At 40.0% G+C, this 24,401-nt stretch overlaps 1 protein-coding gene across 1 annotated transcript in view; it reads left to right on the top strand.

Moving 5' to 3' along the window:
- The window catches only part of RPS6KA5 (ribosomal protein S6 kinase A5), a 38,303-nt gene extending 20,984 nt beyond the window's left edge, over positions 1 to 17,319 (top strand). The window contains exons 12-17 of the mRNA XM_083612910.1: positions 11 to 104; positions 1,055 to 1,225; positions 2,273 to 2,464; positions 4,305 to 4,464; positions 5,997 to 6,160; positions 8,117 to 17,319. Coding sequence (XP_083469036.1) covers positions 11 to 104; positions 1,055 to 1,225; positions 2,273 to 2,464; positions 4,305 to 4,464; positions 5,997 to 6,160; positions 8,117 to 8,356 — 1,021 coding nt within the window. The 3' untranslated portion in view covers positions 8,357 to 17,319. The remainder of the gene's footprint in view (positions 1 to 10; positions 105 to 1,054; positions 1,226 to 2,272; positions 2,465 to 4,304; positions 4,465 to 5,996; positions 6,161 to 8,116) is intronic.
- The last annotated feature ends 7,082 nt before the right edge of the window (positions 17,320 to 24,401 follow it).

Genomic DNA, 24,401 nt, shown 5'->3' with positions numbered 1-24,401 from the left:
AATATTTCAGGCTAGAAGCCAACACTCAAAGAGAAATAACAGCTTTAAAACTTTGTGAAGGACACCCCCATGTCGTGAAGCTGCATGAAGTTTACCATGATCAGGTATTTAAAACAGTAAATATTGTAGAATAATTTGCTTACATTTGAACTAAACGTTTTGCAAACTAAGCTGACTTTGCACAGTATAGGCATGAGATCCTGGAAGCCAAATTTTGATTGCTAGGTAGGATGCGAGGTTGTTTTGATGCTAAAACTAGGGCTGAAACCATACAGGAGTGGGCATAGATAATTTGCTTTCTTCAGGCTTACCCACACCTGGTCAGGTACCCTAACTAATCATCTTGCCCAGGAAGGGAATATTATGTAGCTAGAGTTAGTTTCAAATCACAATATTTGCTTCTTTACTTTTACCATACAATTCCATGGTGGTAGTGTTACTGTTGCGATCCAACTTGGAGAAGGCTGTGACCTGCTAGTGGGTCCTGATCCACCAGCTGAAGACCAGTACTGTATACCATATACACATAATGTATGTCTTCCTGTATAATAAAAAATCTAAGGCTGTCGTCATGGTCTGCAGTTCACATAGCTGTCTGCAGATGACCACTCCATCTTCAGTGTGAGGGACAGCAGGCAGGAGAGCAAGGAAACAGTGCTGGTGGCAGGCAGCCCAGGGGAGCTGTTTAATGGAGCAGGGAGAGATGTTTCAGAGGAGCTGACCAAGCTGCTCTCTGAAGTGCCTTCTGCCTTTCTTTAAAAAGGATTGGGGGTTTGGGCAAGCTGGGGAGAGGGAGAGGGAGAGCTGTGAGGGGATAGGCAAAGGGGTGGGTGATGTTTAAAGAAGGGGGGGTTGGTGGATACGCAGGGTTGGCGAGCAGAATAAGCCGGGGGGGGGGGTACTATATACATACAGGAGCTTTTTGAACCTGGAGGAATTTAAAAGTAAACAGTATATATACTTGAATATTAAATACATCTAGCTGATTATTGTCCCTTGCATTTTGAAATAAATATTCTAAAAAAGAATTTGCATGCAAATATATTGTTTACAGCTCCACACTTTTCTAGTAATGGAACTTTTGAAAGGAGGAGAATTACTTGAACGTATCCAGAAAAAGAAGCACTTCAGTGAAACTGAAGCTAGTTATATAATGCGCAGACTTGTTTCAGCGGTGAGCCACATGCACGATGTAGGAGTCGTCCACAGAGACTTAAAACCTGAGGTATGACATTTTCAGCTTCTTGTAATAAGTTTTCTAGTAATGATTGAGACAGTTCACTTTTCTCATTAGGATGGAGTTTATATGTTGTGATTTGTTCATTAAGTATGAAATGAATTATCTCTGCTCCTTGTGGTACGTTTTACCTGCACCTCCTGCCAATGGGACTGCCCATTGAGCATGTGTATTTTATTTTATACTTTTTCTATTTTAGCTGTAAGCCGCTTTGGGTCCCTATCAGGGAAAAAGGCGGGATATAATTAAATACAATTATTATTATTATTATTATCTATGTTGTCTAGAAAATCTGTATTATGAGGTGATGAATGCATATACATTATAACAGAAACAAGTCTACTTCTTTTTCTTTTTATGCTCTCTTCACTTAATTGTGTGTTCTGTTCTTGGTGATGACTTAATTCTGCTGTCAGGCTTATATGTAGTTTAAAGTGTTTCTCAGATGGATTCCAGTTTCCATTAGCCCCAGCCAGCATGGCCAATGGTCATGGGAGTAGATAGGGAGATGTCCCGTCCCTCCAGTAATACTAGAACTGGAATATCAGAGAATTCTTCTTCTAACAACGTGTGCTTAAACTATGGAATTCCCTCCAGTAGGATGTAGTGATAGCCACTAATTTGGATGGATTTAATAGCGGATTAGACAAATTAATGGGGGATAGCACTTTCAATGAATACTAGACATAACAGCTACTATGTTCCACCTCACTGTCAGAGGTAGTGTGCCTCTGAACGCCAGTTGCCACGAATCGCAAGTGGGGAGAGCACTGCTGTGCTCATTGGCTGCTTGCAAGCACTCCATAGGCAACTGACTGCCCACTGGACTAGGTGTGTCTTCGGCCTGATCCAGCCAGGCTTTTCCTAGGTTTTTATGATGTAAGTTGTAGTCTAATATCTGCAGGGCTACAGGTTCCATATCCCTAACAGAAGGCATAACTGCAGTTATCTCAAGTATATAAAAATAAAGAATGTATTTAGGTTTATATTGACAGCATATTTTGCAAATCTCAAATTTAATTTTCTCTCTCTCAGAATTTATTATTTACAGATGAAAATGATAGTTCAGAAATAAAAATAATTGATTTTGGATTTGCCCGCTTAAAGCCACCTGACAATCAGCCTCTTAAAACACCGTGTTTTACCCTTCATTATGCTGCACCAGAGCTCTTAAATCATAATGGTTATGATGAATCATGTGATCTATGGAGTTTGGGAGTCATTTTGGTAAGCTAATTGCTCATTTTATTCTGCATTTTTAAATAACTGACAAGCATTTGGTCAGATTGCTAGTGGAAAAGGGTTGCTTATAATGGCCCCAGATTAAAGTATGAGTGCTGACCATTAGTCAGTGGAATGTATATTTACTGGTCTTGTGCAGATATAATATCTTAATCATAGTTAAGAGGGGAGGGATTGAATTCAGCCTTAGCTTTTTGCAAATCAAAGGCTTTTGATCCATTCCCACTGACAGAAGTAGGGAGTTACAACACTGGCAAAAGTGGGAGAGGAGGCAATTTTCATTTGAGTGGAGTGAAAATGTACTCAGGTGGGATATGAAGTCCCTCTAATGCTTGAAGGCAAGATTGCTAATTTAGAAGACTTTGCTCACATCCAGCTACCTACCGCCAGTTTTACTCCTGCTTTCATGCCGAGAGGTTGCGTTCCAAATTTGTCTTTCTGCTTTGTTCAGGCATTTCTGCCCTTTTTGTGAGTTCTCAGTTGTGTCTGTGTGGTGTTTATTGTCTCTTTAGCTCCCAGGCAGTGCTACAGCAGTTTTAGAGAATACTTTGGCCAGAGTCAAGAGACAACCGCTTAAAATTAAAGGTAGCCCATAAGCACTGCATTCTTTCAGCCTGTTAATGACATCAGTTCCTCAACTGGCATCACTGTCAAGTGGTCAGGGAGCTGTGCCTTTAACTGAGGAACAATTTCCCTCTCTGTCATTCCTTCCATTGTGCCCCTGATAATGATAACTGACAAGACTACTTTGCCTGTCAGCAAAAAAAGCAGTAAGAAGGCAGTGAATAAAAAGGTGGGCCACCAGAGGGAGTTTGGCCATGTGCATCCAGACATGACCTGAACCTATGTTCTTCTGCGTTCCCTGTGGTTTGTTTCATATTTGTCTATGTGTGGGATTTCACAGCTTAGATGGTTGTATGCTGGTAGGAGCTGGCTGGATGTGAGCAAGGCTCTTTAAATTACAGTAGTTGTACTTCTGCCTTCAATTGCTAAGGGGAGCTCTCATCTGAGAGCATCTTATCACTCAAAGAATAATACTTTTCATATAAGACCAGTGGTCCTTTTCTACTGATTACGCTGCCCCCTTGCAGTCACCACATACCTTCCCAGAGGGTCCAGAATTGGCCAAGTGAGTCATTAAGCAGGTGCAAGGGGTTGCAGGGAGAGGAGGTAGTGGCAAAAATCCCTTCCACTGGTGGGAATGCCCTCTCAGTGGAACTCCATGCAAGTGATGCTCCTGCTGACAGGAGGAAAGCTTGGATCCGAGTTAAGGAGTGGACCATAGAACCACACACTTTTCCATAGCAGCTTTGCTTAAGCACGATTTGATAATCAAGTTCAAATCATAGGAAATCAAGAAATCTCATTAGTCTTAAGCACAGTTAATACCTGTTGTGACATATCCCTTAACTATGCCTAGTGCAGGGTGTGTAATGCAGGAGGGGAACGTGTGATACCTTATCTGGCTACTGAGCTCTTAATAATGACTAAGAGAGAATGTCTGTTTGTTTTTATGCATAGTCCCTGTTAGTCCCACACCAAAAGGATAGTATACTTGATGCTGGAGATTTTATCACTTGGTTTCAGGAAAGTTTACTGAACCTCAACTGTTCTGTAACTTCTGAAAATATTATCTTAAATTGTGTGGACATGTAAAAATTGTCCTGTTTCCCCTCTAATGTAATGTAAATTGCTTAGCTAACTGTAGATTGGTCATGGCACGTTTAATTTGTGTGTTTGTGTATATATTTCTCTCTCACTCACACACAGACATACACACACCCCTATATGTAGTAGTGATTCAGAATTTTTCATTTTTGAAAAGTATACAATGCTCTCAGGACAAGTACCCTTCCAGTCTCAAGATAAAAATGTAACATGCACAAGTGCATTGGAAATTATGAAGAAAATTAAGAGAGGAGAGTTCTCTTTTGAAGGAGATGCTTGGAAGAATGTCTCTCAGGAAGCCAAAGATTTGATACAAGGTATATATATTGACCCATAATTTTTTTACTATGTTTCTAGTAATTCATGTAACTGTTAGTAGTATAATTCTATAATATAGAATAATTCTATAATATAGTAGTATAATTCTTGAAATTAATTAAAATGAAGATTTCTAAGGAAGATAGTACAATACGTACAAGTACCTGTGATTTGATTGACTCATTTGGCCCTAATCTAATGTGTCTGCACCAATCTTTTGCTAACAAGCTTCTGTTAATCTCTTATACCCCAAAATTTTAAGTGTGACAGATGAAACAAAATATTTGGATAGTTTGATTAGGGGGAACTTTTGAAGACAAAATAGTTAGAAAACAGAGTATAAGGATTTAAATTAATATGAATCATTGATTTAGATCAGCAGTAATAAAAAGTCTTCTTCCCCATATTTCTCATTTCTACTTCTTGCTTCTTTGGCCCAGCCCCACCTTCAGAAAGCCAAGTAGCAAGTAAAAATGAAATGTTTATGATTAATAGGTAGATCGGCCAGGTGAAAAAGAGGACAGTTGTGTAGTTTAATAGTTATATAGAACCCTGGTCCTCAGCTGGTGGGTCACGATCCAATAGTGCAGCGGTTATCAACCTGTGGGTCCCCAGATGTTGTTCGACTACAACTCCCATCATCTCTGAGCTCTGGCCTTCCTAGCTAGGGGTGATGGGAGTTGTAGTTCAACAACATCTGGGGACCCACAGGTTGAGAAAGGCTGCAATAGTGGTTTGCAGCCTGATCCACTGTGAGTTGTAACAGGAGCATTACCACCATGCAAATGTATGGTAAAATAATAAATGGGTACCCAAATGGGTTATAAGTGGGTCCCATATCTGAAAAGGTTAAGGATACATGCTGTGGGTGAAGGAATTTCAGCAGATGTAGCTGACTGATTGAAGCAAGGTTTGATAGTTACTGGGAAGACTCGAGCAGTTTGTTTTCATCAGGTGAAAATAAAATGCCTAGAGCTAGTAGCTAGAGTATAAACATTCATATCTGAGAAATGATCAAATTTGTTATTTGTTACATAGGTTTGTTGAACTCATTGTTTCTGGCGGGGGGTTGATTTAGGTTAGATATTGACTCGAGCTAACATGCTTATATCCTTTTCTAATATTAACAAGTTATATGTAAGGGAAACATGGTATTTGCAGTTTTTTTTAACTAAAAATCTGATACGTTTTAATCATTTACTTTTATACACCCTGTTAAATAAAGTCTGGAGTTCATACACTTCAGGATAGCTGCTGTCGTGATAATTTAATCTTATTTCCTAGATGTTATGAAATGATTCCATGCAATTTCTACAAATACTCAATAAATACTGTTATAAACTATTTATTTAATAATGATGCTCAGAGTATATTCAAGATTGATTTGTATGATTCTAAAATCTAAATTTAACGTTACACGCTGGATTGTCGAAGCAGTTCATTTTTGTTTATGGGTTTGGTATTCCTTATTTAATATTAATTTATAAACTGTGGTTCATTGATTTAAGAATGTCTAATAAATTCCTATTAGGACTTCTTACAGTGGATCCAAATAAGAGAATAAAAATGACCAGTTTGAGATACAATGAATGGCTTCAAGATGGTAGCCAACTGTCATCCAACCCGTTAATGACTCCAGACAATTTAGGATCTTCAGGAGCTGCTGGACACTCTTATGTCAAAGCAACCTTTAATGTAAGCTCATATAGTCTTACTTTCTAAACATTAAACCATGTGCTTCTTTTGTCAGCCTATCATTTAAAGTGGGATGCACTTTAGTTCCATATACATTCAGAAATGTCTACAGCTTTATCTCAAACTGAGGATTCTTCACCTTGACCCCTGCTTTCTCTGTTAGTCCCAGTGGGGTTCTTGAACATGTGGATCATGATGTAAAACTGGGAGAATAGTGTGGGGGGAGGGGTAAATTGGAAGAGTTAACACTCAAACTACTGTTGAAAAAACCTTTGAGACATCAGGTCCTGTTTCTGGTTCCGCCAATAGTTGTCTGCCCCGAAGGTAATGATCTCCCTTACAAAATCCTTCCTGCTCACTTGCTCTTCTGGCTAAAGCCAGGGCTGCATTTATATATCAAACTAAATGTAAAAAAAAATTTAATACATTTTGTTGTTTGTACCCCGCCCATCTGGCTGTGTTTCCCCAGCCACTCTAGGTAGCTTCTAGCAAAAATATAAAAAATAATAAAATGTCAGACATAAAAACTTCGCCTTAAGATGTTTTCTAAAAGTTGTGTAATTCTTTATCTCCCTGACATTTGATGGGAGGGTGTTCCATAGGGAGGGCGCCACTGCTGAGAAGGCCCTCTGCCTGGTTCCCTGTAACTTTACTTCTTACAGTGAGGGAATCACCAGAAGACTCTCAGAAGAGAACCTCAGTGTCCATTCTGAATGATGGAGGTGGAGACACTCCTTCAGCTATATTGGGCCAAGGCCATTTAGAGCTTTAAAAGTCAGTACCAACACTTTGAATTGTGCTTGGAAACATACTGGCAGCCTGTGAAGATCCTTTAGGAATGGTGTTATATGGTCTCGGCAGCCACTCTCGGTCACCAGTCTAGCTGCCACATTTTGGATTAGTTGTAGTTTCCAAGTCACCTTCAAAGGTAGCCCCACATAGAGTGCATTGCAGTAATGCAAGCAGGAGATAACCAGAGCATGTACTACTCTGGTGAGACAGTCTGCAGGCAGGTAGGTTCTCAGTCAGCATCCGAGATGGAGCTGGTAGGCAGCTGCCTTGAGATGCTAAGAGAATAGAATATACAAGTATTATAAAGATTATAATAATTCAAACATTATGACACCCATCTTTTGAGATTCAGAATCTGCATTAACGAAGGATAAAAGTACGCTGAAAAGAGCACTTTCTAAATCCAACCTTCTATAGTTCTTTTCCTCAAAAGTACTTCTTAAACTAATTTTTAAAACCTAAACCAAATTCTCTTCCATTCCTTACTATTATTTGAGAAAGATGGTACCCTTCCCCCAAACCCTGTGCAACTCCCACAAAGCTAATAAGTTGTCAACTCTTATGCCCCAGTAGCCATTTCTGTCACCAAATCTACAACTGACTCCAGGCCTCATATTTAGCCAAGATATGGACTAAGCCCCTCAAATGGGTGTCAGAAGGCCTTAGTGTCACCACATTGTGTTTGATAGCTGCTGAGGTTCCAGCATCACTGATGCTTACTCTGCCCCAACCTTTAAAGCTGCATTTGCACTGGGTCTAGGTCTGACACGTAAAGGTGTGAGTCCATCAGAATGTAGTTTGCCTAGGACCTCTTGGCACAGCCCCTGACACTAATAAGTATTTCCGGAAGAAATGGTGGAATGAATTAGGCTTGTTGCTTGTAGTATGGAAGCCTACCTCTCTTTCTGCTTTTAGGATACCTACCATTTGTGAAACTGCCAGCAACAATAGGTAAATTTACATTAGAAGCTAGGATTGTAGCCTACAACAATATTAAATGGTATATTAATTGTTGGATATTTAATCAAGTCTTTTTGCTAAAAATATTTTGAAGTCCGTAATGCAATTCTTTAGGGGAAATATTCTTAATACTTTCATATTTAAGCAACTATAAAAACTGGTTTCAGTTTGAATATACACAAATGCATTTATCTTTTAAAATAGGCCTTTAACAAATATAAGAGGGAAGGATTTTGCCTACAGAATGTTGACAAGGCACCTCTTGCAAAAAGAAGGAAGATGAAAAAAACAAGTACAAGTACCGAGACTCGAAGCAGTTCCAGTGAAAGTTCTCATTCTTCTTCTTCTCATTCGCATGGTAAAACTACTCCTACAAAGACCCTGCAGCCAGCAATTCCTGCAGACAGCAATAATCCAGAGAGCATCTTCCAATTCTCTGACTGAAAAACAGAGATTTGCTCCGATGAAGAATTTGCTGGCATATGCATTCCTTTAAAAAGAGTGTTTATATGTGTATGGAAAATCCAACTGATACCCTTTTACTGATGGAAGGACTTCTGATCCAGTGGAGGTGTTCACTAAAATAGGGGAGGCATTCATTAACTCTATTCTGGAGTGTCCCCCAACTCTCTGGTGCAGATTCTTGGGGTGGGCACTGGAGACTGAGATGGGGAACTCAGTAAGAATTGAATCTCATCTCTTCTGTTAGCAAATGCCTCTGCGGGATCAAAAATCCTTCCGTAAGCACAAGATCACTTGTTGGATTCTGCCCATAACTTAAAGGCACACATTTTATTTTCTAATCTTTTGTTTCAGTCCTAGTCTGAAATAGGACATTTTAAAATACTTCTGTGGTTATAACCAGCATTGAAGTTGTTGAAGCTATTAATGAACAAAACTTGGGGTGGAGTTCAACATCATACTAATAAAACATTTTCCACCAGCACAATAATTTTTGCTTGCCAGACAGAACCATCTCCCCTCTCTCTCCCCCCCCCCCCCATGTGCTGTTCTGGGGGTTCTCCCAACTCTCCACATTTGTGGGAGGAGCGGGCAGGGCACATGGGGGGAGGAGAAGGGGGGAAGCCCAATTGTGCTACTGGGAGTCCCAGAACTGGCTTCCACAAGCACACTGGGTTAGCTGAATCCGGCCCTTGTAGTCCTTTGAGATAACTGGACATGCAAAATGGGCTTTCTCATTGCTAGTTAAGGAAATATAGTTTCATAAGCTCTCAGAACTCCATTTACTAGCAGTGACTGTCCAGGATTCATGCAGACATCTTAATTAAGGCTGGTTTTCTTTGGAAATTTCTGTATATTAGAAAGATGACAGTATGATTTTAAGAGTCTTGAAACATAATGGCCAGGATCAAAAATAGTGGCTTCCCCATATGCAGCAGCTTTTGTCCTTATGCAGGTTTCCTGCATAAGGAAAATCAAGTCACATCCAAAGATAATTTTCAGCATGTGAAATGGATGCACAAATCCTTGCACAATACACAGGCAACATTTTTGCTCTTCAGGGCTCGGCAACTAGTATGCAGAACTTTGTGATTACTTCTTCTGTAGATTTTGGCCATTTCCTATTTTCTATTTTGAACGACTTTTGGGTTTTTTTAATAGCTTCTAATACAGTACTTATAAAAGGAACTTACTGTTTTCTTAGCATTCAGTGCTAAAAACATGTCAAGATTTTCTGAACAAATAGGTTTATCTTATATATTTATGCCTCGTTGCTAAATATAAAAATGATTTTCTCTTAATTGCAAATTCTATATTCCTGCTATCATGTGTGGGTCCAAAAATTAAGCATGCTGTGATATATCTGACAGTGTGCTATCTAGTTGTAGCATAATATTAGAGGTTTTAATGATACGTAATGCTTACGCATGATTTGGTACACCTATAATTGCATTTGGTGAGTAGCTGAACAAAGTGAAAAATGCCTTTTGGAGATGCTGTGTAACTTGGAGATGCTCTAGTAACTTCAGTGAGAATTATGAACTTATTACATCATTCTGCTTTGCAATATTAAGCTTTTGTTTTCTTGCCATGATTTCCATACCTATACGCAATACTCTTCAGATTTTGCCTCCTCTCATGTTGGGGCATGTTTTGACTTTAAACCATATATGCACTGGGAAAACTAAAGGGATATTCTATCAAACACTGTGCTTCACATTTGTACACTGTGTTTGTAATACGGTAAGATTTCCTACCGTAGCTGTAATATATTTGGAATCATAAATGTGACTTACTGATGCATTTAAAATGGTAACATTTTTAATTGTGAAGCATAATTTCTCAACATATGCAGAGCACTTCTACAGCACCTGTGCTCCAGTCTTGCAAAAAGTTATTGAGTAGTCCCATTGTGAATTCTTTGGGGCAGTTTATTTGCATGATCAGAGAACATCTGGTCGTTTGTAAAAACACCTTGCTGCATTGTAAAATAAACTAGATCGAAATCCTATGCAAAAATTATATATATATATATATATATATATATATATATATATATATGGCTTGTTTACAAAGTTGCATCTATTATCAGTGTTTTGAGAAACCTAATGCAGGCTTACCTATGGAAATTTGTGGAAAACTTTCTTGAAAAGAGTATATTTTTCTGTGTTGCTGTAGTGTAATTGGTAGCACTTGCATCAGGAATGAGATAATGGTCCAAGAGGTATTTTTTGTGTGGCTTTCTAGATTCTTGTCAGCATTCTTGCAATCAAGTTGTCATTTACGGAAAAGTTAAGATTCTAGCTCTTGTTGTAAAAGTAGCCTTGCAGATCTAGTGATAGAAACTAAAAGGCTTGTAATTTAGCAACAGATGAGCAGTGTGATCTTTTGCATGTTTGTTAATGCATGCTTACTTAAAAGCACAAGCTGCTGAGTTCAATGAAGCTTAACTGACTAGCAAAGATCATATAATTGCAACCATAATTATTTTGTCCCTTGAGGTGGCTTAAGTGACTTAATCATTTGACATCCTAATCTGAGTTTGTTCACATTTGGAGTTGTTAATTCCAAGATCCATACAGCACAGAATTAACACAGCTTGTTCACCAGATGTGCCTTGGCTTCCACACTGTGTTTAGGAACTTAAATTATGCCTGCAGTCTATATATTCAAACATGGACGGGACAGAAGCTTGTACTGCTTTTCTTTCTTTCTTTTTTTCATTTTTTAAGGCAGATAAGCTGGAAGACTTACAAGTTTCCAGTATGGCCCTGGTGCTAAAGAAGTGGCCCATCTTTGAGTCTGATAAGTTCTCACAGTTTATTTATATGAATTACTTAGGCTGTAGTCTTTTGCATACTTACTTGGAAGTAAGCCCCATTGAATTCATTGGGGCCTAATTCTGAGTAAATATGCATAGGATTGTGCTCTTAATTGAATCCTTTGAGATAAATTGCCACAGAGTTTCTACGCTGATGGAAAATATGAAAACTATTGTTTACATTATCCGGATCTTTATATTTTAAAGTTTTATGTGATGATAGCACAAATAACTTAAAGTAGTAGTTTAAGTTAAGCTGTTCAGTACTATGCCAGCATTTAGTTTGGATTCACTTGCTGAATCTTTGAGAATATGACCTTCCCTCCCCACGCCCCCCATTGTATTGACCTATACAATGGAACATTTTCTCCGTAATAAATCAAGGCGTCATGATTATGCAAAAAGCACCAATTAATAGATGAAAGCTGTTTTAGTGTTCAGTAAATTAAACAGAAATGTTTTGCTATACTTCTTTTGATTTTCCATTTCACTTTTAAGATTGATTAAAATGCGTACTTTTAAAATGAAGTCCTAGTGGCTCAGCAGATTAAATTGCAATGCGATGAGCCCTAGTTTAAATTTATATATAGTTTAAAGTAATTATTTAAAAAAAATCTAGTCCCTTTTGGAGAAATCCAAATAAATGGTGTTTTATATTAGAATAGTTTCATTGATATTTGGTAGGACTTCATAAAATGTGCAGAGTAAAATAATGATTTAATTTCTCAGGAAAAAGGGGAGTTTGTATTTCCATTGTTCTCTTGCACAGGCAGCTATCAAGAAAGATCGTGAACATTTTTGTACTCTTGGGAGCGGATTTTATCTGATAAAAGCATAAGTGGGTGCAGAGCACAACTTTCATTATGTTTTTGTTCAAACAGATATGTTTTCAAAATTTTGAATGTGTACACTATATAATTTTATTGGTTACATTTTGAAATAGGTATAATATGCTAAGTAGAGAAAGTAGTATAATAATAGTGATTAGAGATTAAGTGGTACAGATGCAGTTGTGTTGCCATAAATGCTTTTATGGTATTGTTACTTGCATCGGACAATTAATTAGTTTAATAAAATGTTATTACTTTAAGTTGATAGAAAAAAAAATACTAAAAGCATGAAGCAAATAATTTCTTATGGCTTGATCCTGTTTAGTGTTCAGTCTTTCAGGCAAATGGATATTGTTTCCTGTCCGCAGTGCAACAGAAGTGGGGGCAGGGCTGTGGATGACTCCCTTCTCCGACTAATTTCTTAATTGATTCTCCAGGACACCAGTAAGGTTGGTGCAATATTATTTTAGTAAACTCCTCCAGTGAAGCTAGAAAACTTTGTTTTTCTTTGTTTTCATTTCAAGAAAAAATGTTATAATATATTTACAGAGAAAATATTTGTATCAGGTATACATAAAAACAATCCATATACACTATTACATGGAGGAAGCAGGGAAGATGTGATTTTGAGGAACCAGGCAGGGCGGGGGCGTTGCAAGGAAAAGGGGAAATAAATGAAATTTTCCATCTGCCTTTGGGAGAATTCTGTTCTGGGCAAATCTGGATCCTACCTGATAAACCAAACAAGGATAAAATGTAAACCCCAAATTTTATATAACTAATCAGGGTTTCTTTTCTACTAGAGTAAGCAATGTAAACACACAGATACTGGTATGGCTAAATATATAATTTTCTATGTGTTTATCTTAAGGCTTACTGTATATTGCTACAAAAGAGAAGATAATGTTGATTTGTGGCATGAAACAGAATTGTTATGATAGTTATCTGTGTGCAAAGCTTGTTCCCCTTAATTGGTTTTGTGTCCTTCACTAGTTAATGTTTTTATGCTAAAATCCTTTACATGGTTAACTGGGAGTAAGCTCCCTTGAACTCTGTGGGATTCATTGCTGAGTAAATATACATAGGATTGTGTTATCCATAATCCTGCATAGTCAATTGAATGTTTAATTCAGTTGAACTAAAATCAAAACAATAGGCTTTATTTACTTCCATCTCCTTTTTTATTGACTTAGTCCATCCAGCCCAGTACAGTCTGAATGGCAGTAGTAGATCTCCAGGATCTAAGGCAAGGCTTTTTTCCAGTCTTGCTACTAGAGATTATTTAAACTGAGTTGGAAACACCCCCTTTCTAGTCAATTGTGGCACTAATATAGAAGAGTTTGCCACAAAAGGTTGATGTGTTAGGTGACATAATACAATTCCGACACCCTTATTTGTAATCCAGTTAGCTCCATTTTAAGCATGTTTGTTCAACTTGCTGAGAATTTTCTGTCCTTTTCTATTGTCAAAATATAATAAATGTAAGCATATTGTTTGCTAGATGTTAAAGATATGCACTAATTAGTCCCTAACATTTCTAAATAAAGTTCTTAATTATGACAAATATTTAGAAACAGCATAGCCAGATCTTATATGCTGTTTTAGGCTTATGCAAAAGGCATGAACTGAAAGATGTATAGATGGATAAAAAGTACGTTAAATGTTCATTGGGATATTTCTAGAAGGTTAGGAATAATTAGTGCTTTAAAAGTGCTTTTGTTTTTAAAGCCAAGAAATCTTTTTGATTGATTGGTCTCTCCAGTTTTATATTTTATATTTATATAAATTCTTCTTACAACTGCCACTCCTCTTCAGACTAGCCCAATAGCACATTCCGTGTCATCTGTCCTGCATCCCTCTATGGGTGACACTGCATGTTTGGCCAAACCTTCTCCATGGGATTGGGAGACTCTTCGGAACAGTGAGGGTGGTGGCGTAAACAGGGTGGAGCACTTAGAAATCTCTTGAGGAAGCCTCAGCCATTTTAAAGTGGTAGAATGAATGGGAAGGATGAAAAAGCCATGTCTCGAGAGAGCTGCAACTGCTTGCAGCATATTTATTTTTGTGGTGGAAGAAAGTTTGCTTTGCACAATGGAAGGGGATATATCCAGCACATTAAAAAAAATAAATCAGTACAAGTTCTCCCAAAATAATTGGGAGATTGATTTTTCACATTTCCAGTGATGTTATAAGCACACCTTTAGATGCTTATGATGCTTGTACAATCCCCTTCCTCAAAACACTTGCAGTGACAATGGAAATGCTAACTGCTGGGGGGGGGGGAGTGATATCCCCTAACCAACGACCAGCATAAGAGATAAGTATGTTCCTGAGATACTATCACAAACATCATTTTGACTGTAATTAATTTGGATGGCTTTAAGAGCAGGTTAGACAAATCCATGGAATAGAATGCTGTATCAGTGACTACTAACCATGCTGCCTCCACTGTCAGAGGCAATATGAATGCCAGTTGCTGGGAACTGAAGGTGGGCAGAGTGCTGCTGTTCTTGTGTCCAGCTTGCAGGCTTCCCAGAGGCATTTGGTTGGCCACTAGGAACAGGACTTTGGACTAGATGGGCCATTGGCCTGATCCGAAAGGCACGTCTTTGGACCATTGGCTTGTCTTATGCTCCTAGCAACTCCAGAGTTTTGTACTGGTACGTTCTTCAGAGTATGTGCTATAGTTAACCTACTTGGCTTGTGTAGCAGATCAGGGTAAATAGTGTTCCATAATGGTTTTATAGATTTTATAGATTTGGTAAATCAGAAAAAAAAGAATTGAAAGGAAAACTAATACTATAAGAGAGAGAGCTTGTCTCTTAAATTATGACATTTCATTTTTAAAGGTTACACCCAAGAATAATGACACTTCTAAATAACTTATTTTTACATTTGTAACATGAGGCACAATTTTGGTATGTACTCTTGAATATAATTCCCCCCCTCTTTATTCTAAAATGAATGGGTTTCTTAACAATTTTATTTCCTTTCCTTTGCGTTGTTACTCCTTTATTTCTGAAAGCACTTGGATATAACTCCCTAATAGTTACCACAACATTAGTCAGAGTTCTCCAAATATCCTTTATTAACAAATGCTATTTGTGTTGTTCTAGGAGATAGTGTATTATTTATTGTATCTGTATTTAAGTATAATGTACAGTTGAAACCCACAACACATTTCCAAGTGTATTGTGGTAAATGTAATGAAGCAGTGTAGGATAAATAGTGGGGTTTTTCTGTAAATGAACGATCTTCTTATCTCCTATTAAAACATATGTAGAGTCAAAGTACACGTGTAACATGGAAATCCGTGTGGGTCCTTCCCACACCCTGATCCAGTGACAGGATTGTAGTCCTTATGTAGCAGATTAGCTTGATAAGAGGCACCTTGACTGTAAAGGTCTGAAGCCAAGGTGAAGCAACTAAAAAAACATGGACACCTCTAGCACCAATAACCTGGAGGAAATGGGAACCTGGACTGAGTTGGTAGACCCATGATTCACCTGCTTGGCAGATGATTAGCATGCATAGACTATGCCTGCCTTAAATTTAGGAAGAAATCAATATACGGTATCCTAATTCGATAAAATGCTGTGGAAACATGGAAAAGGGATTGTCAGGCTGCTTCCTCCCCATAACCAGCTCTGCCCATTTTGAATACAAAAGCAGCTTTGGCATGAAGACCTATTTGATCATCAAGGTTGGATAGTTTCTAGGATCAGGGTATAAGAATAATTTTTCCCTTTGCTGTTGGCCTTTCAAAATGATCAGGTGTGCTCATGTAACTTTATGAATGCTCTGTCGCATCAGGAAAGGGGCGTATGGGAGTTCTGGTAATTCAGCAAGTGCGTTCCACTAGTCTTCTATGTCAGTCTGAGTAGGGCATCTGACTGCTTTAAACCACTGCTGTTTTTAGCTTTTGTAATTGGATTGCTTTATTTGTATCTTGAACATTTGTTTTACGGTCTTAATTATATTTTGTAAGCTGCCTTGGGAGGGCTTTGCCCTGAAAAGCAGCATATAAGTACTATTATAGAAGTCTGCAATCCTAATCTAAATTACCTATTAGAAAGCCCCATTGAGTTCAGTAGGATTTACTTCTGAGTAGGCATGGCTAGGGTTGCACTGTAAGTGTGTTTAATGGTGTGTGTTAAACTTGAGACTAATTTCTCATATGCTGGGGCTACTGTGGGTACAACTGATGGATGTGACTATATATTGGAAAAGGGAAGAAAATAGAACAAGGTGCATCTGAAGTACTGAGTAAGCTGGAAGCTGTTGACAGAGGATTGCATTGTGAAGCACAAGGTTTTGCTTTGCTTAAGGAGATAACTTTTTTTAAACTGTAGATCAAATAAGCAAGATCTTTGTGGTTTTCACAAAGAACCTGCTTGTTTTGTAAACTTTAACACTCTACTGATATTTTAAATGTATATTTCCTTCGTACGTTATCTCTTTCTATTTGTGAAGTTGTTAATATATAACATTTTGGGAACTATGATCGAAACATATCTATCCATAGAATATCTTTTTTTAAATATGCAAACTTTGTACCATGATAGAATTTTAATTTTAATTATTAATTTACAGGTTCTTATTAGATATATAATAGGTTTTTTCTTTTTTTCATGCAAATATAATATATACAATAAAGGCTTTTATTCAGACATCTTCCCAAAGTGTAATATTTATATGGTTTATATGCAAACAATTAACAGTAGTTTTAAAATGTTGGGATTGTTTCATTCTAGCTGGGCTAGAACTTGCTAACTTATTGTGTACAGTGGAACATAGGCTCCTTTAGAATTATTTTGATGAAAGAAAAATTTATGTGTTTTTCCTCCTCCAGCATCCCAATCCCCAGGGTTACATATATATCACACATTAAGCTGTGTTAATCTTTCTTGGATGCTTTATTACTGTTACAGTCGATACTGCCATTCACCAGTTTCTAAATACTGTACACAAATTAAGGGATTTTATATTATTTACTTTTAATTGTCAGTGTTGACAAGTATTTGTGTAAATGTTAACAAAGATGCATGCTTTTTACATGTCTTTAATTTGGTCTCCCTTTATTTGGCAAGTCTTGAATGAGTTGTATCAACTTCAAAAAGCAACAAAGTTGAAACTTGCATTTGTCAAAAAAAAGTATTGAAGTTTGCTGAAATGTTTTATGTGTGGATTTAAATTTTAAAAGCAGTAAGGGCTTATTACAATTTCATAACTGTGCATATGTTCAAATATATTTGTTCTACCCTCAAAAAATAAACTTGTCTGTGTACAAAGTACTACATGTGTCATCAGTTTATTTGTTTATTTATCAACAATGTATTCTTTGTAGTGTACACTTTGCTGAAATACTAGTGTTTGTTACACTTCTAAAACTAAGAACCAGATGTTGGGGGTGGAAAATGTTAGATTTTCATCACTGCTGGAGCTAGGGCCCTTTCACCCCAGTGCCTTGCAGGCTAGGGCCAAGGCAGCTGGCCCAGGCTGCTGCTCAGCTGGAGGGCAGGAGGTCTCCCCCAACCCCAGCTGGGCTAGCCCCAAGACCTCTGCAGCATCAGGTTTTGCTCAGCTGTGCCGTAGAAGAAGCCTCCCCCCACCCCAGCTGATCCAATGCTCCTGAGGCACCGTGGTCACTCACATGGTGGGGGCAGTTTTGCGGAGTCCCCACCCCACTGCCGGCTTGGGCAAGCCAGTGCCAGACTGGGCTAAATGCTTGGCTGAAGGGAGCGGCAACTGGGTGGTCCTCAACTGTGCAATTTAAAGATGCAGAGGGAAGAAAAAGGTGTATCCACTCCTCTACTATTGGAGCTTGATTCTCCCTCTGCGCCATAGGAGGGCAGACCACCATGTCTGTTTCACTCAACAGTATATCGCTGGTGCTGCATTTCTGAGTCCCTCTGGATGAAGTTGTGCTGCTAGCAGAGGGACTCAGGAGCAAAGCGGTTTCATCAGCGATATACCACTGAGTGAAACCAACATTGTGGTCTGCCCCTCATACCGTTCCTTGGCGATACATTGATAGTGGGTGGAGACTTAAGTCTAGAAATTTGTGTCTTGGCTGAAGAACTAGAGTATAACAAGAAGGGTGATGTCATGCAGGAAAGGAGTTTTTAACTCTTCCACTCCCTGCCACAACTTCTTTTCCCTGTGCTGCAGTTTTTGATGTGTGTTTGCTATGTATTGGCAAAGGGGCTGGCACTCAAAGGCGTTTGAGGATCTATTTCATTAGGGGTAACTTCTGTTGGTCTTTAGGTGCCAGGAGACTTTTTTTGCTTCTTATTTATGACTGCAGCTGAAGAAGATGAAAACAAGCTCCATACCATCGGCTTTCGGCTTTTGGGTTAAGACCCACTAGTACAGGGGTCAGCAAACTTTTTCAGCAGGGGGCCGGTCCACTATCCCTCAGTCCTTGTGGGGGGCTGGACTATATTTTTTTGGGGGGGTGAATGAATTCCTATGCCCCACAAATGCATTTTAAATAAAATCACACATTCTACTCATGTAAAAACACCAGGCAGGCCCCACAAATAACCCAGAGATGCATTTTAAATAAAAGCACACATTCTGCTCATGTAAAAACACTCTGATTCCCAGACCGGATTTAGAAGATGATTGGGCCGGATCCGGCCCCCGGGCCTTAGTTTGCCTACCCATGCACTAGTGAGTCACAGGCTGATCCAAGGTGGGTAGCAACAGGAGCACTACCACCATGTACACATATGGAAAAGGATTAAGAAATGGGTCCCCAAATTTAGAGGTGAAAAGTGCGTCCTGGGTCTGAAAAGTGAAGAATACTGCTCTACACCATGCAATTAGTAATTTTGTTTAAAAATTCCTTTAAATCTCTTATGGGTGATTTTTGTTGTTGTTTAAGTCCAGTCTTAACCAAGTAAAGGCTACTTCTCACCTGCACTTCCCCCTCCCCCCAAGCTCAATCTCTTGTATTTTTATTACAGTTTTGTTGAAATCAGAATTATGCTCCTCATACAGCAGCATAATGGTGCTTCTCGTTTCTTATCCATGTACTGCGTTGTATTCTGTTTTCTTAAGTCTCAAAATCTTTCTTTTGGGGAAAGCTTTTGGACCTGAAGCATCTTTTTGTGTGTGTCCCCCCCCCCCAATATTATACGTATTACCTCTTCTTTAAAGATTGAATTTCTTTCCCACTAACGATCTGGAATGTGTTTTGTTTTGAACTGACCTAGTGCTCAGAAAGGCTATAACTCCACCTTGGTAAGCAGCCAGTTACAAATGTTTGCTTTAGATAGCAGCTTGCTGTACATCTTCTGCGAAGAGAACGACAGTAAAAGTTTTTCAGAGTGCTTGCTCTATTTAACGTACTGGCTAAAAAATATTATCTTCAGTCGTAGCACAGGTAATATCCAATTTTTACAGGTTATCTTGGGGCTGTACATACTTCTGTAAATATTCAGCAAGATACTTTGGGGCCAAGTTCACAGGCATAACAAGGAAGATCCTCTAACAGAGTGTTTGAGCCATACGCACACACCCTCGTACATGCACAATGTCTTCTGTGACCTGAGGGATATACAAATAGGGAAACGTCAGGGCCAGCCCAAGACCTTTTGGCACCTGAGGTGAACCGCAAAATGGTACCTTCTTTCCCCACCAGGGAAGAAGGGGTGAGTGAATAATCAGGAACAGAGAGGGAATACATACATTGGGATCTGCTGCCCCTATGCATCCTGCCACCTGAGGCAATCGCCTCACCTTGACTCTTGGGTGGGCCGGCCCTGGAAAGAATCGTGGAAATGTTAATACTACAAATGTACGCTCGCTCCCAAGAGTCGGAAGGATTGTTGTCTCACTATGTATAGAGGATCACCAATTTCATAAGTTCATAAACTTATGGGCTTAAGCCTACCTCATCATCTGTGTAAATTTAGTAACCCAGTCTCCAGTGGTTCCAGCTCTAACCTAGGGTTTGGTTTCCTAGGATGGCAGGTCAATGGAGACTATGGTTTCTTTAAGATAAATGCTTTTATTTACACATATATACTAACTGAGCATAGAATGAGAGGAATCACAGCATCCCAACAGATTTTGTCTCCTGAATAGGTTTCCAGGGAAGGCCCACAAACATAGCTTTGGATCCCCCACACCAGAGAGGTTTTGCCCTTCCCCCCAGCTTCTCTTTCCTAGGATGACAGTGGCATATAGTCAGATGAGGTGGGTTGGGAAATGCCTACCAGCTCCTAGAAAGCACCATCACATCGCAACCCATCTCTTTAGCTGACCTCATCAGTATCTTAAAGAGTTAACCATAAAGTCATTAACAGGGGAACTGGTTTGAGCATAGATATCATCCAGATGACACCCCCCACAAATCCTGTAGCAACACACACACACAACACAGGACAAATATTTTCTGCAGCCCAAGAAAATGCAAAGAACATTAGTTGGTAAGACTGCAATCCTAAACACAAGAGAGCACGACCCGTTGCACATGGGGTGCTTACTGCTAATATAGCTATGCTTCCTTCAGTGGCGTAGTGTGGGGGGTGCAGGGGGGGCCGGCCGCACCGGGCGCAACATCTGGGGGGGGGCGCTCGCACTCGCAGCTCTCTGCCCCTACCAGGTTAGGGGGCGCAAATTACTTACCTTGCCCCGGGTGCTGACAACCCACGCTACGCCACTGGCTTCCTTATTTTCAGTGGCTTCTGGTTTTGAATGGATACACTTCTGATTTGAACTTTTATTCATTTGCATTCTACGCAGAAGTGGGATTTTGGTGCAACACACATGCAATCTGAGCAGCTTTACACATCTGTACTACATACCCCAGGGCTGGGGAGCTTGTGGCTCTCCATATATTACTAGACTTCAGCTCCCCTCACCCCTCACCATTAACTACGCTGCCTGAGGCAGCTGGAGACAACCATCTGAAGGGCCACGGGTTGTCCACTCTGGATGTCTGTACACAACTAAATCCATACGACAAGCAGAGGGATCATTGCAGTAATATTCTCTGTTTATCATGAGTGGCTCTTTCATTTTCCTTTTGCAGGGGAACTGCAACTGCTAGAGGAACTAGAGGAACAAACTGCTGTAAAACTGAAAAACAAAGTTCTTACTCAGAAGACAGCAGACAGAACACAACATCAAGGCAATTGTGCATGCACAGGACAGTCTTTGAGAGATATGTGTACACACATGATTTTGCAGCTTTGGATCCCAGTTTCAGTGTGAACTAGAAGTAGAGTAGGGTAGTGTTGCAGAAAAGTGATGCCTCTCTTAAATGCTTCCTTTCTTCGGAGAATGGGTAGAACCCTCCACCCTATTACTGATCGTTGCTTTTGAACTAGACTTCTGCTAGACCAGGCATAGGCAAACTCGGCCCTCCAGATGTTTTGAGACTACAATTTCCATCATCACTGACCACTGGTCCTGTTAGTTAGGAATGACTGGAGTTGTAGTCCCAAAACATCTGGAGGGCCAAGTTTGCCTATGCCTGTGCTAGACTTACTAAGAACTTAGGTAAGGTAAAGGGACCCCTGACCATCAGGTCCAGTCGTTACTGACTCTGGGGTTGTGGCGCTCATCTCGCTTTATTGGCCAAGGGAGCCGGCATACAGCTTCCGGGTCATGTGGCCAGAATGACTAAGCCGCTTCTGGAGAACCAGAGCAGTGCACGGAAATGCCGTTTACCTTCCCGCCAAAGCGGTACCTATTTACCTACTTGCACTTTTGATGTGCTTTCGAACTGCTAGGTTGGCAGGGAGCTGGGACCGAGCAACGGGAGCTCACCCCGTCACGGGGATTCGAACTGCCAACCTTCTGATCAGCAAGTCCTAGGCTCTGTGGTTTAACCCACAGCGCCACCCACGTCCTTACTAAGAACTTACTAGGTATATATTTCTCAACCACTTCCTTCTGGCAAAGTAGCTCAATGTGGAATACAAAGGGGCTTTCTTTGTATTAAAAAATACCCTACATTTGTTGGAAATCCTTATATACATAACCATTAAAGGGACAGGGTAACCTCCTGCCCCTGCATGCTCACATTGCCCAGGGCTTGGGAACATGCCCTTGTGGTTAAAAACAAAATAGAACATAAGCAGAGCCTCCTAAATCAGGCCAATAGCCTATCTAGTCCAATATCCTTTGGTGGCCAACCAGATGGCTGTGGGAAACCCAAAAGCAGGATTCAAGCACCAGAGCACTCCCCTCTCCTGGGGTTTCCAGCAACTCCTATTCAGAAGCATTGCTGCCTCCAGCTGTGGAGACAGAGCATAGACATGATGGTTAATAGCCTCTGATAGCTCTCTCCTCCATGCATTTGTTCTCTTAAGGTCATCTAGCTTGGTGGCCAGGCACTCTCATGCAGGCCTCAGGCAGCAGATTTTGGATGTTTTGTTACTATTTTTTACCACCATGAAGGCATTGCCTGGATATTGTGTTTATATATAAACAAGCAAACAAAATTAGTTTTATGCCAGAAGTACAATCTTTACCTTATGGACTCTGTTTCTGCCACAGCATGACTATGACCTGACACGATAACTGTCCCCTTCCATTTCATGGGGTTTTGTGGCTAGCACCAGTTCAGAGTGTTTGTCATTCAAGTTTTTGTTTTTATTGAATGTGTAATACCAGTCCAATTCAAAATTGGGTTTGTAATGGCCAGAATTCTCCTTAATGCAACACCACTGTAGGCAGCATGTATATCTACCCTATATGGAGCACTGTGTCCAATTCTGGACACCACAATTTAAGGAGGATGTTGACAAGTTAAAACATGTACCGAGGAGGGCAACCAAGATGATCAAGGGTCTAGAATCAAGCCTTATGAGGAACGGCTGAGGGAGCTGGGTATGTTTAGCCTGAAAAAGAGGAAACTGAGGAGATATGATAGCCATCTTCCAATATCTCAAGGGCGTTCACATGGAAGATGGAGCAAGCTTCTTTTCTCCTGCCCTGGAGAGTAAGACCCAGATCAATGGATTCAAGTTGCAAGAAAGGAGACCAGGAAGAACTTTCTGACAGTAAGAGCTGTTCAACAGGGGAACAGTCTCCCTCAGGAGGTTGTGGACTCTCCTCCTTTTGAGGTTTTTAAGCAGAGGCTGGATGACCATCTGCCATGGATACTTTAGCTGATATTTCTGCATTGCAGGGGGTTGGACTAGATGACCCTTGGGGTCCCTTCCAACTTTATAATTTTATGATTTCTAAGTAAGTCCCTGTGACCTCAGGTCAGTGGCTACCGCACTGCAGCCTTCACCAGCAAGCCACCTTTCAAAGCACGACAACTCGTGTCAGCAACAGTCAATAAGGGGCTGGTGAGGATCGTGGCCACAAGCATCTGGAAGGCACCAGGCGAGCGAGGGCAGTTCTGGTGGGTGCTTTGAGGCTTGTACCTTCAGCTGGCCAGAGAACCTCTTGTTCTGATGCTGCAACCAGCTGGCTCAACTCCCCCCAGCTACCCCTCTGGGGAAAAAATGAGAGTAAAGTGAGAAGGAAGGGAAGACTGGTGATGATTACAAACCCTCCAGGTGCCCCTATTTTCCAGGGACAGTCCCGGATTTACAGAAGCCGTCCCGCTTTCTGATTTGATCCCGGAATGTCCCGCTTTTCCTTAGGACGTCCCTATTTTCATTGGAGAAATCTTGGGAGGGTATGGAGTTAGGCAACCCCCTGAACCAAGGAGATAAGCAGCTATATAACCTTTAGAAGACACCCCTGCATGGGGAAGTTGTTTAATGTTTAATTATTTTTTTACATATGTTGAAAGGCACTCAGAGGGGCTGAGGCAACCCAGTCAGATGGGTGGGGTATTATTATTAATCAGTGTTTTTTCTTTGTTACAATTCACATTTTGTGAATCTAAGTTTGGCCTCATTGAAGGGCAGTATTTCAATATGAGTAGGAAAATGAGAGTACCCCTAATCATTTTTTAAAGAAAAGAAGCACTCATAATAATTAATAGAATAAGATGTTCCTATTTTCATCTGAGAAATGCTATGCTGCCTGTTTAGCAGTAATAATAAACCATTCATTCATTCATCTGAGAAATGCTGGAGGATATGTACTGAACCGAGGCATCCAGTTATTATTATTATTATTATTAGTTGTTTGTTTGTAGGTATTGCTTTCCCCCTACAACTCTTCAAGGCATGTATTCCTATTCTAGGGCTTATAAATGTCTGTGTCTATATAATTTTATTGCTTCTCAATATGAACACCGTCAGATGGTCAATATTAGTTGCCTCCCCCAGCCCTGAGGAAAGGAGGAGCCGAGCACAGCAAGCGGCTCTGGCGACTGAGCTCTTCTCCCGCCCGTCCCGTTTTTCCCGCCCAAGGAGCCGCTCCTCCTCCTTTCCCCCCTCCTCCGCCCGCGCCG

Source organism: Podarcis filfolensis (genome assembly GCF_964270895.1).
Source record: "Podarcis filfolensis genome assembly, chromosome: 1".
Classification (NCBI taxonomy): domain Eukaryota; kingdom Metazoa; phylum Chordata; class Lepidosauria; order Squamata; family Lacertidae; genus Podarcis; species Podarcis filfolensis.
This window is presented reverse-complemented; position numbering and strand designations above follow the sequence as displayed.